This window comes from Aulonocara stuartgranti (assembly GCF_965226115.1).
Source record: "Aulonocara stuartgranti genome assembly, chromosome: 6".
NCBI classification, from domain to species: Eukaryota; Metazoa; Chordata; class Actinopteri; order Cichliformes; family Cichlidae; genus Aulonocara; species Aulonocara stuartgranti.
Window position 1 is genome coordinate 21,790,560 of NC_138944.1, and position 15,270 is coordinate 21,805,829.

General features: G+C 37.9%; 1 protein-coding gene across 1 annotated transcript in view; it reads left to right on the plus strand.

The window, feature by feature from the left end:
• ctnna2 (catenin (cadherin-associated protein), alpha 2) overlaps positions 1-15,270 on the plus strand; it is a 337,829-nt gene that overhangs the window by 88,172 nt on the left and 234,387 nt on the right. Inside the window, exon 7 of the mRNA XM_082535406.1 lies at positions 12,232-12,435. Coding sequence (XP_082391532.1) covers positions 12,232-12,435 — 204 coding nt within the window. The remainder of the gene's footprint in view (positions 1-12,231; positions 12,436-15,270) is intronic.

The window sequence follows — 15,270 nt, forward strand, 5'->3', positions numbered from 1 at the left end:
AAAACGTCTTGTGTGTTCTGGTGTCGGATCTATTACAAACCAGATTGAAACATAGATCAAAATGCAGCACTTAATGCGGGTTGGACAGATCTGATGTGTGTTACAGTTTACCTTTAGATATTAACCTAATGCATGTGATGCTGGACAGTGCAGCTCCACACAACCTGCTGGGAAGAAAAGTGGATTTGGATACCTGACAAAGTGACAGTACCTTCATTAACACAGAGATGGATGAGGATCTGATGGCAAATAATGCTTTGTCTTCTTCTACATATGGATTCTTCTTCAGCTGCCTCTCATTGGTCTTAATTGCCACACTGTTTTCAGAGAGGAAGACGTCCATAAAACCTGCTCTTACACTTTTTTTTGATTATTAGCCTACACTTACTTTCACCAGACTGCTTGTTTTTGAGCTTGCTAATTTGCCCTGCTCTTTATAGGATGCTGGTCATTATTGCAAAGCCGTGTTTTTTGTTTATAAATCAGTGTATTATTAGTCGATCACCCGCAGAATTCTCCACTCTCATCAATGGGGATGGGAATTGATGATAATGTAATGATTCCGATTCCATTATCGATATCACTTATCGATCCTCATTGGCTCTGTTTTGAGAGCCACTGCCATTGCTAAGCAGGAATAAAGAAATTATTATGCTGTGGTTGAAATGTTTGTGCATGTTTGTTGTGATTAGTGTTAGAGTCATTTCTCAAAAATGTAATTATGAAACATATTGCATAAAGTACTTTTCTTAAAAGTTATGCAGTATGGTACTTAATTACTCCTGGGAAAAAGTAATTCGCTATACTACTGGTTACATTACTTTGATGCAATGACATGAGAACTGGAATCAGCTGATTGCAGCGCGAGTGCAAGAACCGGCAAGCGGGCTCGATCGGCAGGCAGACTAAAAATCCTGAGGAATTGGACTACTGGGAACCAGTTTTCTGCATGAACCGGTTCTCAATTCCCATCCCTACTCATCAACACATTTTTGCCATTCCGACCTCCCATTAATTTACCAGTCCTAGTAAATCTGGCCTTGTGTGTCTGCAGCATGTAAGGTAATTTCCTCTGTTTGCAATGAAAATTTGGAGACCTCGCTGGATCTTAAAACTCATTAAAACACAGCGCACTCAGTCTGACACACTGCATATGAAAGGGCCTACTCAAGATCCTGCTGATAACTAAGATAGTCCTCTTTTTCAGTGTGACCCTTTCTGACCTAAACGAGCAGAGAGCAAAACAAAGTATACAGACTCAAAAGTTTTAGGGTTAAATATCTGCAATTTAGCAATACCTCAGTTATTATGATACTAGAAGTAAAGTGGTTAATGAATAAGGATTAAGTAAGCTACGATGAACATAATTAGCTCCCGGAACCTCTGTGGCATATTTCTTTTATGTTTTGTTAGTTGGTGCATGTTGCTAACACTGGCAAAGTCAGGGGAGCTAATTTGTAGTCTTTGAAAATTGGATCTGCTTGAGTTTTCCTGACATGTACCAATACCTTTCTTATTACTGTTCGCAGCTGCAACAGCTCCACAGGGTCTCACGGCCAAAGCCACGAAACAGGTGTCTCGTCATCCACCATCTCTGCATTCCAAGTGTTCTATAGTGCCTGTACCGTATGTGTGCATCATCAGTGCACTAGAACTCTGTTTGTTTCATGTGCTGTGCACAGTTAGTGGTTGGGAACATTATACCCCATGTCCTCCTACACCCACGATCATGCAATCTCCTTCAATGCTCCCCTCATTATGGAGCAGACAGTCAGAGGCTAGAGTTAATACCAGCATACAGAAGCCCCCTGGCTGAGGGGGTAATGTCATCCAAATAACACACAGACCCCATGTGTGTAACATAAAGGTCTTGTATATGAAACGATAGCTGTGGAAACAGGCAACTTTATACATAACAGTTATACTGTTAACAGTTAATGTGTGAAGAGCACTCAGGTGTGCTTTCACAGGTGGGTATGAACCCCTGAAGAAAAGGTTTGCCACACCTGATGATGAGATAACAGAAAATGCGGTGCTACATTGTTATTTTCTATTCCCACTGTTCTTTCAGTGAACAGAAAGGCCTGGCTGCCAGTCATGGCACTGTCTGCGCTTTCCCTTACTATCATCTTGGCCACGGCGAAACTGTGAAGGCCACTGTCACAGGTATTTAGAAATTGCTCCTGAGCTGGACGGGGAGATCTCTGTAACAAGATATTATGGGTAACACAGACTCGCTAAGACTGGGCTAGAGGTCAGTTAATCGTCTCTGCTCCTCAAGCACTATTGTAGCCTCTGCGAATCGCAGCAGGCTGATTGATGTGCAGTTGTTGTCCCTGTACTTTATTGGTATTTGTTTTGTTTGCTTTTGTTAGAAAGCAGACATAATCACTACTTTCAACAATAAGACTCTCTAAGGGACGTGAAACCTGAAGACTGGTATCAATGTCAACTGAATAGCCGTTATCATGTTTTTTTTTTTGCGAGGCTTCTGTTATTTACCTGCTCTGGTAATGCATTTAGTAGACATGGTCAAGATGACCTGCTGACATTCAAACTGAGCATGGAATGGAGACATAAGGTGATTTAAGAGACTTTGAACGTTGCATGGTTGTTGGTACCAAACGGGCTGATCTGAGTATTTCATGGCCTCGATTTCTGCTGCGGCATTCAGATTGTAGTGTCAGAATTTGGTGTAAATCACATGAATTCATCCTTCATTGAATAAACAGGTCAGGCTGCTGGTGGTGTGATGGTGTTGGCGATAATTTCCAGGAACACTTTTGGCCCTTTAGTGCCAACTATGCACTAAAGCACAGGAAGTATTTTTGCTGACCATTTCTGTCCGTTTATGACCAGTGTACTCACTGACAGGTCTAAAGTGTACTGTACAATATAAAGCACCTTGAGGCGACTGTTGTTGTGATTTGGCGCTATATAAACAAAATTGAATTGAATTGAATATCTGCTCCCAGCAGGATATTTGACATGTCACAAAGCTTACATAATCTGAAACGAGCTTCACTGTACTCAAAAGGCTCTCACAGTCAACAAATCTCAATCTTGTAGAGCGCCTTTGTGATGTGGTGGTACAGGAGATTCACATCGTGGACCTGCAGTAGCTAAATATGGACCAAAATATCTGAGGAATGTTTCCAGCACCATGCTGAATCTGTGCCATAAATAATTAAAGCAATTCTGAAGGGAGGGGGGGTTGAACATATGACAGCATATGATATAACTACTAACACGTATATGTTCAACAAAAAGCTCATACGAATGTTTTTTTGGAAATAAAAAAATTTGCCCTGTAAGATAAAAAGTAATAAAGTTAAATATATAGTGTGTGTAAATGCATACAAAGCCATTAATCAATTAAAATGAATGGTTTCCTTTTATGATAATAAAGTGCAGTGAATTTCTCCTGCTAGCCAGGATCAGCAAATCGAAGACACCCCTTTGCATGCTGAATTAGTTAAAAGGTAATTTTAAGTAATTCAGAGTTTATGGATTATCCAATTAGCTTTTAACTTTGCAGGAAAAGAAATCACACCATCATTAATCATGCATGAACTGTTTCCACATATTAATATCAGTTTTGAGAGCAGTTCCATTTCTTTCTTTCTTTTTAAAAAAAAAAATCTTTCTTTTTATATCTTTGGAACAAAAATGGTTGTCTGTAACCTACCAAGATCTAATTATGTCCTTATTTACTGGACTTCCAGCATAATGGGGACAAAAATGACTTCCAGAAACATTGATTCCACATATCTCCTAAACACATCAAGTGAGATTAGAGGGGAAGATGGCAGGTGTGCCTTTGCTGATGACCCCCTGGGATTCGTCCTCTTTTAAATAACCACTCACTTCTGTCAAATAACCATTTGTCAGACCTGCTCTTGCTTGTTTGGCAACTTGGAAGTATGACAGTGATTTTAAAAAAAAGAAGAAGAAAAAGTAAAAGTAGAAAGGATTATAAGGTCGTCATAGATTATAAGATTATAAGGTAACACTACAAATGAAACAGGTAGTAAGTTAGTTCACAGTAAGAGTATTAACTCAATATGTGTTAATATGCAACCTGTGGATGAAATCTGTTTGTCTAAGTGCAGCCTTGTGAGTTTAAGCTGTTCCAGACATAACTCTGGGGCGCTACAGTTTGGTTTTTGACACATGTGGCTGTGCGGTGGGCATGCATTTAAGTGACAGCAAAGAGATGCAACAGGTTAGGTAGTTAAATACCCTTCAGCCAGGATGATCACTGTTTGACAGACGGCCTTATTAACATAACCTAGTGAGTTCTTTGGATAATAACTGAGAGGCAGAGACCTGGGGTGATTAGGAAATTAGAACGATAATTGTCTGACTGCTTGAGCTTCCTCTAAAAGCTTCATTTGACATGTCGTTTGCTCACTGGCCTTAATGACTTTAACTCCGTGGGATCTCATGGGAAAAAAGTGCCTTAAGAGCACTTAGATGTTTTGGAATCAGAGGGGAATGTTGCTTTTTTAAAAAGCAAAGACACTTAAAAAGGTAATGGTTAATTAAATTAAACAATATGTATTTTTTGAGACGAATGACCCTCCTCTGGCAGAAAAAGTATGATGTACAAATTAGGTTTTTTTTCTAAAGATTTTTAGATCACAAGGTCAAAGGAGAACCGTTCAATATTCCCGAGCATCACAGATAAATTGAAGTATTAGAAACTGTCAGCTTCCCCCCACAGCTTACTGTAGTTCCACAATCACAGGCCACTTCAAGAGAGCCTTGGCACTGCTCCAGCTACCATCGCCCAGCCAGGGGAGCATCCTCGTTGGCTTTCTTATGTTACCTTACTGTATGATTTATGACTCTGTCTGTGTGCATCTGCTACTTTAATAAACATTCAGACACACACTTACAATTTAACTGAGTTTTGAATACATGCTGTACCCAGAGCCCAAGAATCAAGAGCGCCACAGCCGAAGATCATAATAGAGGACAACGCTTTAGTGTTTGTATTTTTTATTTTATTTTTATTTTTGGACCTGTTAAGCGACTCATATGGGTTTTTGTTTGTCCAAAGACCTTCAGTCGATACTTGAATGTGCCTGAAAAAAGAAAAGAAAAAAGCTTTAGTCATACCGTTTTATGATGCGGTGTTTCGGAGGTTGTCATAGTAACGTTACCTTGATGCTAACAATGGATGGAGTTACTTTTGTACTTCTGTCTCCAGACATGCCATGGCAGATATGTGTAAGCCAGGAATAGCAGACTGGAACTGCGGTGAATTGAGGCATCACTTTTTTATGCGAATCTGTGAAGGCAGCAAACAGAAAACCAATGAGATATCAAGTAGTGCAAACCCGGGGGAACAAATTACACTTGCAATGAGTCAGGCGTAGAGTTACCAAAGATGGAAAGTTGACAGCTTGAATGATATAAACATTCAGAAAACATGCATTTGAATATGAGTTTCAGGCATATTTTAAGGGCGGATTGCCCACAGAGAAATAAATTTGTTAATATTATGTAAAAATGTTGATCATACTGAAAGTTATTTCTTTTCCCTAATCAAGTTGATTATATGCAGAACCTTGATATTCCCCCTCAGGTGTAGCTGGTAATATTCAAACTTACTTGACACAATTAAACCAGCGGGATGCGCGTACAATCATTAATCAAGATGTCTTGACCACAGAGAAATAGCTTGCGTCTAAATGTGTGTGGGAAAGTAGTAAATTTTACTTCCTCTTTCCCTGAATCATTTTTGCCTTCTTTCATTGTATTTCCAAGTAAACATCATGGCTCAGAATATTCATGTATTCAAGACAAATGGAGAATAGATTCAGATTGTTGTCTGAATATTCTGAATTTCTACCATTTTGCACTAGTTTTTGTTGTAGTTTTGAGCAGTGTTTACAGTAATTCCAGTCTTGTCCAAGCTTTAACAAACACGTGCATGTGCTCCATACAGGTTTCATTGTGAAAATCTAACCAGAATGGACAAAGCAAGCTTAATGGTTCATACAAACACTGTTCCTTTAACAGCAATTTAAATGGTTTTCTTTGTCACTACACTGTTTTTACTTTGATTGTCATACCTTGGTTATTAAAAGATGCTTTAATATTTTATTTTTAAGGTCTATTAAGTTGCATATTTCCCCTTTAGAGTAAATTAGGCTACGTTATGATCCAAAGCAAAGTGTGATTGCACCGAAAAGGAAAAATTCCACTCAGCTTAACAACATATTGTACCCAAGGATCATGGGGAGACGCATCCTCTCAAAAAGTGAAATATTTTTAGTATGCACTATGTGATATGAATGAATCTTTGTAAAAAAGAAACAAAAATCAGAGGTTTACTAATTGCTAAGTCCAATAACGCTTCAAGTAATTTGTACTTAAGTGGCCATATCATAGCAAAATGGTTAAAATACTCACTCTATGACAATTTCATGAAAAATAGTTGAATATACTGTATGTTTCTGTGTACCACGTTAATACGGGAAACCAATACAGCTACTTTTTGGCTCTGTAAATATGTATTTAGCTTTTCAAAATGTTTTAATAATACTTTACAAGACAAAAAAGTACCCACAACTTGTGATTTTAGTTATAATGAAAGAGTTGCCTCCAACAGAATGAGCACTATTTGGTGATTCAGTTGGCTGCAGTTGTGCGCCGCAGTGTTTGATTAAATTTCAGTTAGAACTGATCATTTTTGATTGAACATAATTACACACAGATGCATGTTCCAAATTATTCTTTTTTTACTGTGTTTTGATCTGATTACCTGCATGATAATTATGCATAAGAATTTATTTTTCACATTATGAGGTTAAAAGGCAGTTTTATAAAAGTGAGTTGTTTGATGAGAAAATACTGGTTGAATTTAAATAAGTGACTTTCAGGTAGTTGAGCTTTCAAATCTGGAATCAATCTTCTATAAAATACCAAAACTGCGGTTTTATCTTGTCGTTATTTGATTAATGCTTTTCACATTTTAATCAAAAAATGACTTTGTCCAGATTGACTGCTAAAACAAAAAATGTTAATCCTCTCGGTTATACAACTCTGTAGCCGTTCCTCTATCAACTGCGATGAAATGCTTTAACTTGGATTTGCATTTTCTTCTCTCTCGTATCTTCAAGCTATATGATACTTTTCCTCAGATGTTTTTCCATCGTCTCTTTGCACAACAGTACAGCAGATGCATCTTGTTAGACATTTTAACTCTACTAAGGTCTATTTTCTTTTCTTTTTTTAAAAGATTCAGCACTATAAAGTTTAGCTTACTAAAGAATATCAAATCATGTTGAAATAATATTCAGCCAAATACACATGATCAGGGTTCAACTTTTTTTTGCCTCTTTACTCATGTCAGAACTGTCTGTTTGCACGGTCATAGGCTGTGAACTAATTAGTGTGCTTCTGTGCCTTCTTTCTTTTCTAAATACACTGTGTACTTAAATTTGAACAGGTATAGAAGTGTTGTCTTAAACTGAACAAAATGTGTTTAATATTTTCTGACAATATAACTAAAGCAATAAACGTTTAGCTTTGATTGTGTGCTTGCTGGCAAAGCAAGCATGAGTATTTATAAACTGTGAAATCTGTAATCTAACACATATACAGTGCTTAAAAAATTATTAGACTACCTCAGTCAGTGCGCCCCAGGGTGGCTATGGCTACAATGTAGCTTACCATCACCACTGTGTGAATGTGTGTGTGAATGGGTGGATGACTGGATGTGTAAAGCGCTTTGGGGTCCTTAGGGACTAGTAAAGCGCAATACAAATACAGGCCGTTTACCATTATGACATTTACCTGTCATAAAAACAAGAAAATACAAATACCTCAAAAATCTGTGAAGAACCTGGTCAAATTTAGAACTTATATTCTTAGTTATTGGGCTAATAAAATACTGAATTCACATATTTTTATATCCTAATTTAAGCCGGTACATTGGAATTTTTTCAGAAGGCAGGAGATAATCAAGCATAAAATTCAACCACTAAAACAATTTTTCTATTCAGTAGTGTAAGTGAATAACTGTAATTTATCACCTTAATCAAAACTAATAACCTACGTTACCATATTTTTCTGCTTTTTTTCATAAAACTGTAAATCTGAATATTCATGGATAACAACGTAATTATATTTAAGCATTAAACATATCATTTTGATTAAAGACTGCACATAGTGGTAGATTAACCATTACAGAAAGAATAAAAAAGCATTTTGGTATATTAACCATTATTATTTAGCTGTTTGTGCAGCTGCGACTCAACCCTCATATTCAGTAATGGTGTAATGATTTTGTTGTGGACTGCATATATTACTAAATTTGCTAGCTAACTTCCAGTGACAACATGAAATCATATTTCTGGTACTTAACCAAGATGGCAATCAAACAATGTAATATGTATGTAAGGCCACAGGCAGTGAGGCTGGTTGGCGACCTCCTGGTAACCACCAGTCCCTCGTCTAGGAAAAAAAAAGAAAAAGAGGTTATAAGTTGTTGTTGGAAGTTGCCCCAGTCACTCAGACTTGGAGATCATTCAAGATAACACATAGGGGTGACACTTGCTGACATAATTGCTTTTATTGCTAGCAGATATCAGAAGTCTGCAAACACTCCCTGGCTATTCACTAACTGGTACTGAAACTGTTAAGAGTTTAATGCAAACTCAAAATTGCAACCATTCACCTTCAAAGTAAAAGCGCTGCCTTTTGAATTAAATTAGTTTCAGATTTAAGGAACAGCTTTTACTTTGATTGCAAACATTCCCCTTTCTGGTTTGTGTCAGATTTTCTCAAGTTTCCTTAGTACTCATTCTTTGTATATATGTTGGTGTCTTCCATGCAAATTATAGGCAATTGTGACAATATGCTAATAACCAAAGCAATCACGAGGAGGGTTTTCCAGATTTTACCCAGCGACAGCTAACAAACACTTGCAAGGTGGGCAGGGAATACACCTGTTTCCCTAGCGCTTTGGGATCCTTAGGGACTAGTAAAGCGCTATACAAATACAGGCCATTTACCATTTAGTGACCAGATGTTACAGTGGTCTCTTGGCCTTTCTAATGGAAACCTAAAGTATTTCCACTTAACATGCCACGCATGTACATGAACCTGAAGTGTAAACATAGGAAATTTGACAAAAAGTGTATGAACATTGTGCAACTGTCTTTCAAATGAAGGTGTCAAAAGTCTGTTGGACTACATCATGCAGAAGCTACACGACTGACGAAATGTTATTGGATACCTATTGAACTAGCCAAGAAATCAAGAGTTTCCATATTGGAATGTAGAATTTCTTAAACAGATGGGGACGGTGAAAAAGTATTGCTGTATGGGTATAATATGGAAATTCCTTCACATTCACACTACTAATTTTTGTAGTAGCTGACAATTTGTAGCGTTACTGTAAGTGTGCCAGCGACTGTTACATATCACAGTCTTTATCAAGCTGTTTTAGTTGGCATCCACTGTGGGACAATATAAGGAACTTTTTCTGAGTCAGACACACTTCATTAGGGTAATCGATCACAGAGTGGGTTATGACTAATGTCCCTCATGGGCCACTGTGGGTAGAGCTTTGTCAAACACCATAATAATCAACTACACAACCCTTGAACTATAATGTGGCATCTAGAGGCATTTCAGTGGTATCTTCAGGACTTTGTTGAACTTCTATCTCTGAAAAAGCAGTTGCCATCAAATACTGGAAAGTTCTGGAAGGCACACTTGACAAAGGCTGATGTGGCATGTGCCCTGTCTCTGGTTCATGCCCTAAAGTGGGGTCAAACCGATAGCCTCGCTGTGAGTGAGGCAAATATAAGGTTCCCTCCGGTCTTGATATACTGTCAAATGCAATGGTACATTCACATAGAATTACAGACTTTAAGAGACTGGTGTATAATTAACTAAAGAAAAAAAGAACTCTTCTTTTATAAAACTTGCAGTAAGGACTCTCTGACTGCTCTGTATAAAAATGCTGCTGTATTATCCTCTATATCTTTCCAGACCTTTTAGAAACCAGAAGGCATTAGGAGCCAACACTTGTCAGCAGTGTTATAGGAGTTTAACATAACTACATCATAAGAGGAATTAAAGGAAACATTTTACCAAGCATGATGCCAAGATTCTTCTTCAAGGAAGTGTGAAACTTTTAAAGATTTTGACATATCACTCTGATCCTGAATGCAGTACCAGAAAGACACCAAATCTCCTCTGTGTTCTGGTAGCTTTTTGAATTTCCTGATGAAACAAATACTGTATCTGGATGATTTTAAGTTTGCAGTTTTTGATTGTGTTCTAATACTTTTTAATTAATATTTATTTATAATTGTGCGCACTTGTCTAAAGATTTTTCACTTACACGATGGTTTTGGGCTTTGAAGCAAAGCAGTACAACAGAGTAAGTGATTATTAGGTAAAAGGGGGGAAGAAAAGTGTAACACTGAAACTCACTAAGGGACTAGGGACTATCAGTCACATTTGTGAGTTTCTGGAAGATGACTTTAGCCATTGCCAATTACCTTGAAATCCTCCCAGCCTTTGTCAGCCCAGCATTTGTTGCTATTTCTGCTCTGCCTATTCCCAACTCCCAGTGATAATTGCAACCTGACACCATGTGTGGAATAACAATTCACTGGAGTCCTCAGGGAATGTTCTCAATTTCCATTCATGTTATTTTCTTCTTTGCATCTTTTCATGTTGAGACCTTCACTGTATAGGGCTTTGTTGCATTTCTTGCCTCTCATTTTACAGCTCTAATATATGATATGAATGTCAGCATAATAACCACTGCACAAGTGAGATGAAGGAATATGGGGTGTTTTTCCTGTATAAAGTTGATTAACTTAATCTGAAGTACCAGATGTAGCAGCAACCTTTGATAATAGTGAAATTTTCAAAGATATAATGGCGACATTGTCAGACAAATAGTTCTGTGTGCCATACATGGTTTATTTTTTCCAAATAAATGAACACATCTCCCCTCGAGAAATGAGACTTAGATTCAAGTGTTTTTGTTTATGTTTCACTCAGAGTCAGATGGCATTTAAAAAAGAATTTGACTATGCTTCCAATCCAGATATAGATCGGGATATCACAAAACGCTGATGCAGTTAGCTTTGTAAACAACACCTCAAAAACTAAATAAAAAGTAAAGAAGCAGAGAGAAACTAAGAATAGAACCATCCAGATATCAATGAAATACAGGAAGCTCGTCCGTAACTCAGCATTCCCTATCAGTTTTCCACTTGACATGTCACTCTATCCCAGTGTCAGACTGGTTTGGAGTGACTGAAAAGTGCATCTTTGCTCTTTGCTGTAACTCAACACTGGTCATTTATACCACAGAGTCACATTTAATTACATCAGAGCTATTTAAAGCTTAGATGATGAATAAAAGCAATTCTGAGTTTTATGCAGACCCAAAGCACCTTAGGATCAAAAGACTAAACAATACTTAAACAATACAAGATAAGGCATCGCTAAAATAAATGACTTTATTGCTCCATTATTCACATTGTAGCCAACACTGTAAAGCTGGGCTCTATTTCTGTAGTGATCATAATAAAAGCGAGGATAAAGTCTAAGATTTTGAAATGCTAAGGTTTTGACGTTCAGGTCACTAATTTTTCTTTCTCCTCGTTACCTCCTCGGTAGCCTCAGCAAGTCTTATGCTCAGAGAAATGTGGGTGGGGTATTGTTTTAAATTTATGAACTCGAGCTACCCTGTGTTAGATATTCTTTATGCATTCTTGGTTTTGCCTGACTTAGTCATGGTGGCTGATTGTTGCTGGAATGATGGCAGCCCATCCAGAATTTGAGGCTTTTTGAGGGGATACTTCCCTTTCATGAGAGAAATGCAGCTTCATTTTATTTGTGCTCTCAATATTTGAAAAACCTTTTATGAACAAAGGCCTAAATTTGTTGTAAACTTTCATGAAATTTGATGCTGTGCTTGAGGTAAAACATTTCCTTTGTATTTAGATAAACACGATTTAATCAGAACAGTGGCTGGTCAGTGTGGTGCTCTTTGTCTTCTTCTTTTCAACTTACTCCATCCCGATCTTGTGCCCCAGGGTCTGTGTCAAAGACACTAGTCTGTGATTAAAAGCTGAACTGCCATTTGTCATTGGGTACAGTTTCTGGAACCGGTCATCCAGTGGTGAGTCATTTATCCGTTTTGCCTGGATTACTGTCCTGACCTTCTACATTTCTGACCTACAGAACAAGATCATCCTGGACCCTCTGACATTCAGTGAGGCTCGTTTCCGTCCGTCTCTGGAGGAGCGCTTAGAGAGCATCATCAGTGGCGCTGCATTAATGGCTGACTCTTCATGCACACGCGATGACCGTCGTGAACGGATCGTGGCTGAATGCAACGCCGTTCGACAGGCCCTTCAAGACTTGTTGAGCGAGTACATGAACAATGTGAGTTTTTCTCTTATTGCTTTATTTTCACAACTGAATTGCAACTGCGTTCATTAGTGTGTGCGCACCTGTTTCACATACATCAGTGAAAACTTCTGTGCTAATAAAAACAGGCCTTGTTATTAATCTTTGGCTTTTCTTGGTAAAGCTGACATTTTATTTAGAAGTAAACACTTCTCTCTATTTCTGGAGATATTTCTTGCATAAATCTCTCTGTCCTAAAGGAGGGATGTATTGTTTGTTGCTATTGCATTTTTCTCTGTTTGAAGAGGTTTAATAGACTTTTTCCTTGTTTGATTTGAGGTCCTAGGGATAGAGGTCTTGCAAGGTGTACACCTTGTAAAGCCCCCTTATAGCTGTACACCTTATATAGCCCAAAGCCCCCTTTGGGCTATAAAAATAAAATTGAAGTGCCTTGATGGTAAATGAAGGCAACAGCCTGTATATCTCTATATTTCAGGGCAGTCCAAAGACTGCTGCAAGCTACGTTAACAGTATGTTGGCAATATTCTTACCTTCAATTGCTCTTTGCCCATCCCTCATGCCTTTGGTGCTTTCATTCCCAGAGTATTGCAAGTAGACTCAAAGGTGAGAGGAGATGAGACTATGCGAGGCGAGGTGTGGGTGAAAGTCTGCTCTTTGACGTGCTGAGAATAGATGACTTGAGGATCAGGTCTATTTTCAGCACATATCACTCTTTTGATAACTTTGCATTTCCATCAGGTAATGGAAAGTGACTAAATGACAGAAATGCACAACTGCATGTTTACGAGTGATGAAACTATCATCGCTTTGAGGATTTGTACCTAAATATAGTTAAAAGTAATGAAAATCATGGCTCAGTCGCCCTAGAGTAAAAATAGGACTGCGACCTCCTTACAATTGGAATAAATCGGTGGTTGCCAGGTGATTGCATTGAAGTTTTCACATTTGGTGACCGATTGCAACCTGTTGAACCAGCAATCATGTCACCCAAAGGTTGAGCATTCAATACCCTGAAAGAGCGACAACTAAGAAAAGACTCCCAAAGGTTTGTTAATGATTGCTTTCTCATTTATATACATATAAAAAAGCAATCACTCTGTGGCAGTCTACACCAACGAGAGCAACTCAGCTGTGATGGGTCTCTTTGCTGTAGGGGACTCAACTGATTGTCAGATAGTTGTATTCTATATATGTCTATACAGAAATAAGGCTGTGAGTGTGAATGTTATTTGGCAACTTCCAGCAAGCATGTCACTATTTGTGGAGGAGTTTCAGGATTTTTGTTGCTGTTGAGGTTCTGGCTAGAGCCTGAAAACAGGCGGTGAATGTTAATTCCTGTTTAATGTGATTCTTTTTTTCTATCTGTGGAAGGCAACAGATTTTGCGGTGTATCATAATTAATCACTCATGCTATCACAAACAGATAGCATGTAATAGGCAACTTGAACCCATTCAATTTCAGGCTGACTCTGTCTTACTGCCCTTTTATTTCATACTTCTTGATTTACCAAAGTCACTTTGAAAATGATGACTAAATGTAATGATCACACATCATGTCGCTGTCTTTCAAGGAACCATTGAGACTGTGAGACTGCAAGTTCGTTGCACATGATCACAGTCATAGTTTTCCCTAGTGTGACTGCAGCATTAAGAAAACAAGCTGGGTGTACAAAAGTACTGTATTTTGGGACATATTGTATGGTGGTTGGAAAGCATATGCCCTACATCAGAGTACTAACTGAACATATAATAATGGTCATGTATCCAACAATGTGAGGCCAAAAAAGTAAGGTTTTCACAAATGTTTGCCTTTACAGCTTAAAACTAAGGGTTATGTTATCAATCTCTGAATATTTACTGTATACTGAGTGTGTAAGTCATCGGTCTGCACACTGTGGCTCTAAACCCTGAGGTTAACAGTAGTATTTTCATCCTTGGAGAAGCTCATCTGGAATTTTTCTCTCCATTTAGTGAGCCATTTCTCATGCAACACTGTGACTGGCACAACTGTTTAAAGGTTATGAGGCTGACCAAGACAATGATTAATCATCACACATATCCGATTTATATTCTTCTTCAGCCCACCCTTTTGTGCACAGTGAGCCATGTGAGCTGTGTCTACATAAGGGAAATAGTAGGTGCCCTTGGATACTCTGTCATTGACCTTGCACACATGAATAAGTTCTTGGAAGACTTTGCCATTAAATGGCAGCCCATAAGATTTTTGAAACTTTCAATGTCAAATCTATTAAATGTCTGATCTCTTTTTATCATGTTAAATCCAAGTGTGTTTTACACAGTCGAGTTATTCCTGAATCTGTCTGCAGAGCTGCATTCAGACATTCATTGTTTTTTTTTCTCTCCCCCCTCCACTTTGCATTTACACTGTGCTAATTCCTGATCTGCACTCTAGCACATTCACTTTAAAATAAATGATTAAATTAAGCAACTATATTAAAGGAGCATTAGTCTCACATTTAATTTAAGGTTTGCATTAATGTGGAAAAACTTGTATGGGTGGTGTATAGGGCTGCCACAAACGCTTATTTTGATAGTCGACTAGTCACCGATTATTTTTGCGATTAGTCGACTAATCAGATCATGCATCCATTGGGCGTAAAACGTATGCTGAGCAGATGCATAATAATAATGATGCATCTGCTCTTTTATAACTATCATTAGCTTAAAGCTTTAAGTGTTTAAGGTATGTGCTAACTAAAAATAAAGACAAGATGATAGTTTATTAAATTTTTATTGAAATTTGCAGATTGTTTCGGTGAAGTTTAATAAACTCCTTGCTATCTAAAATATAATGGGACACCGGAGTATATTCTCGAGCATTTCACACTT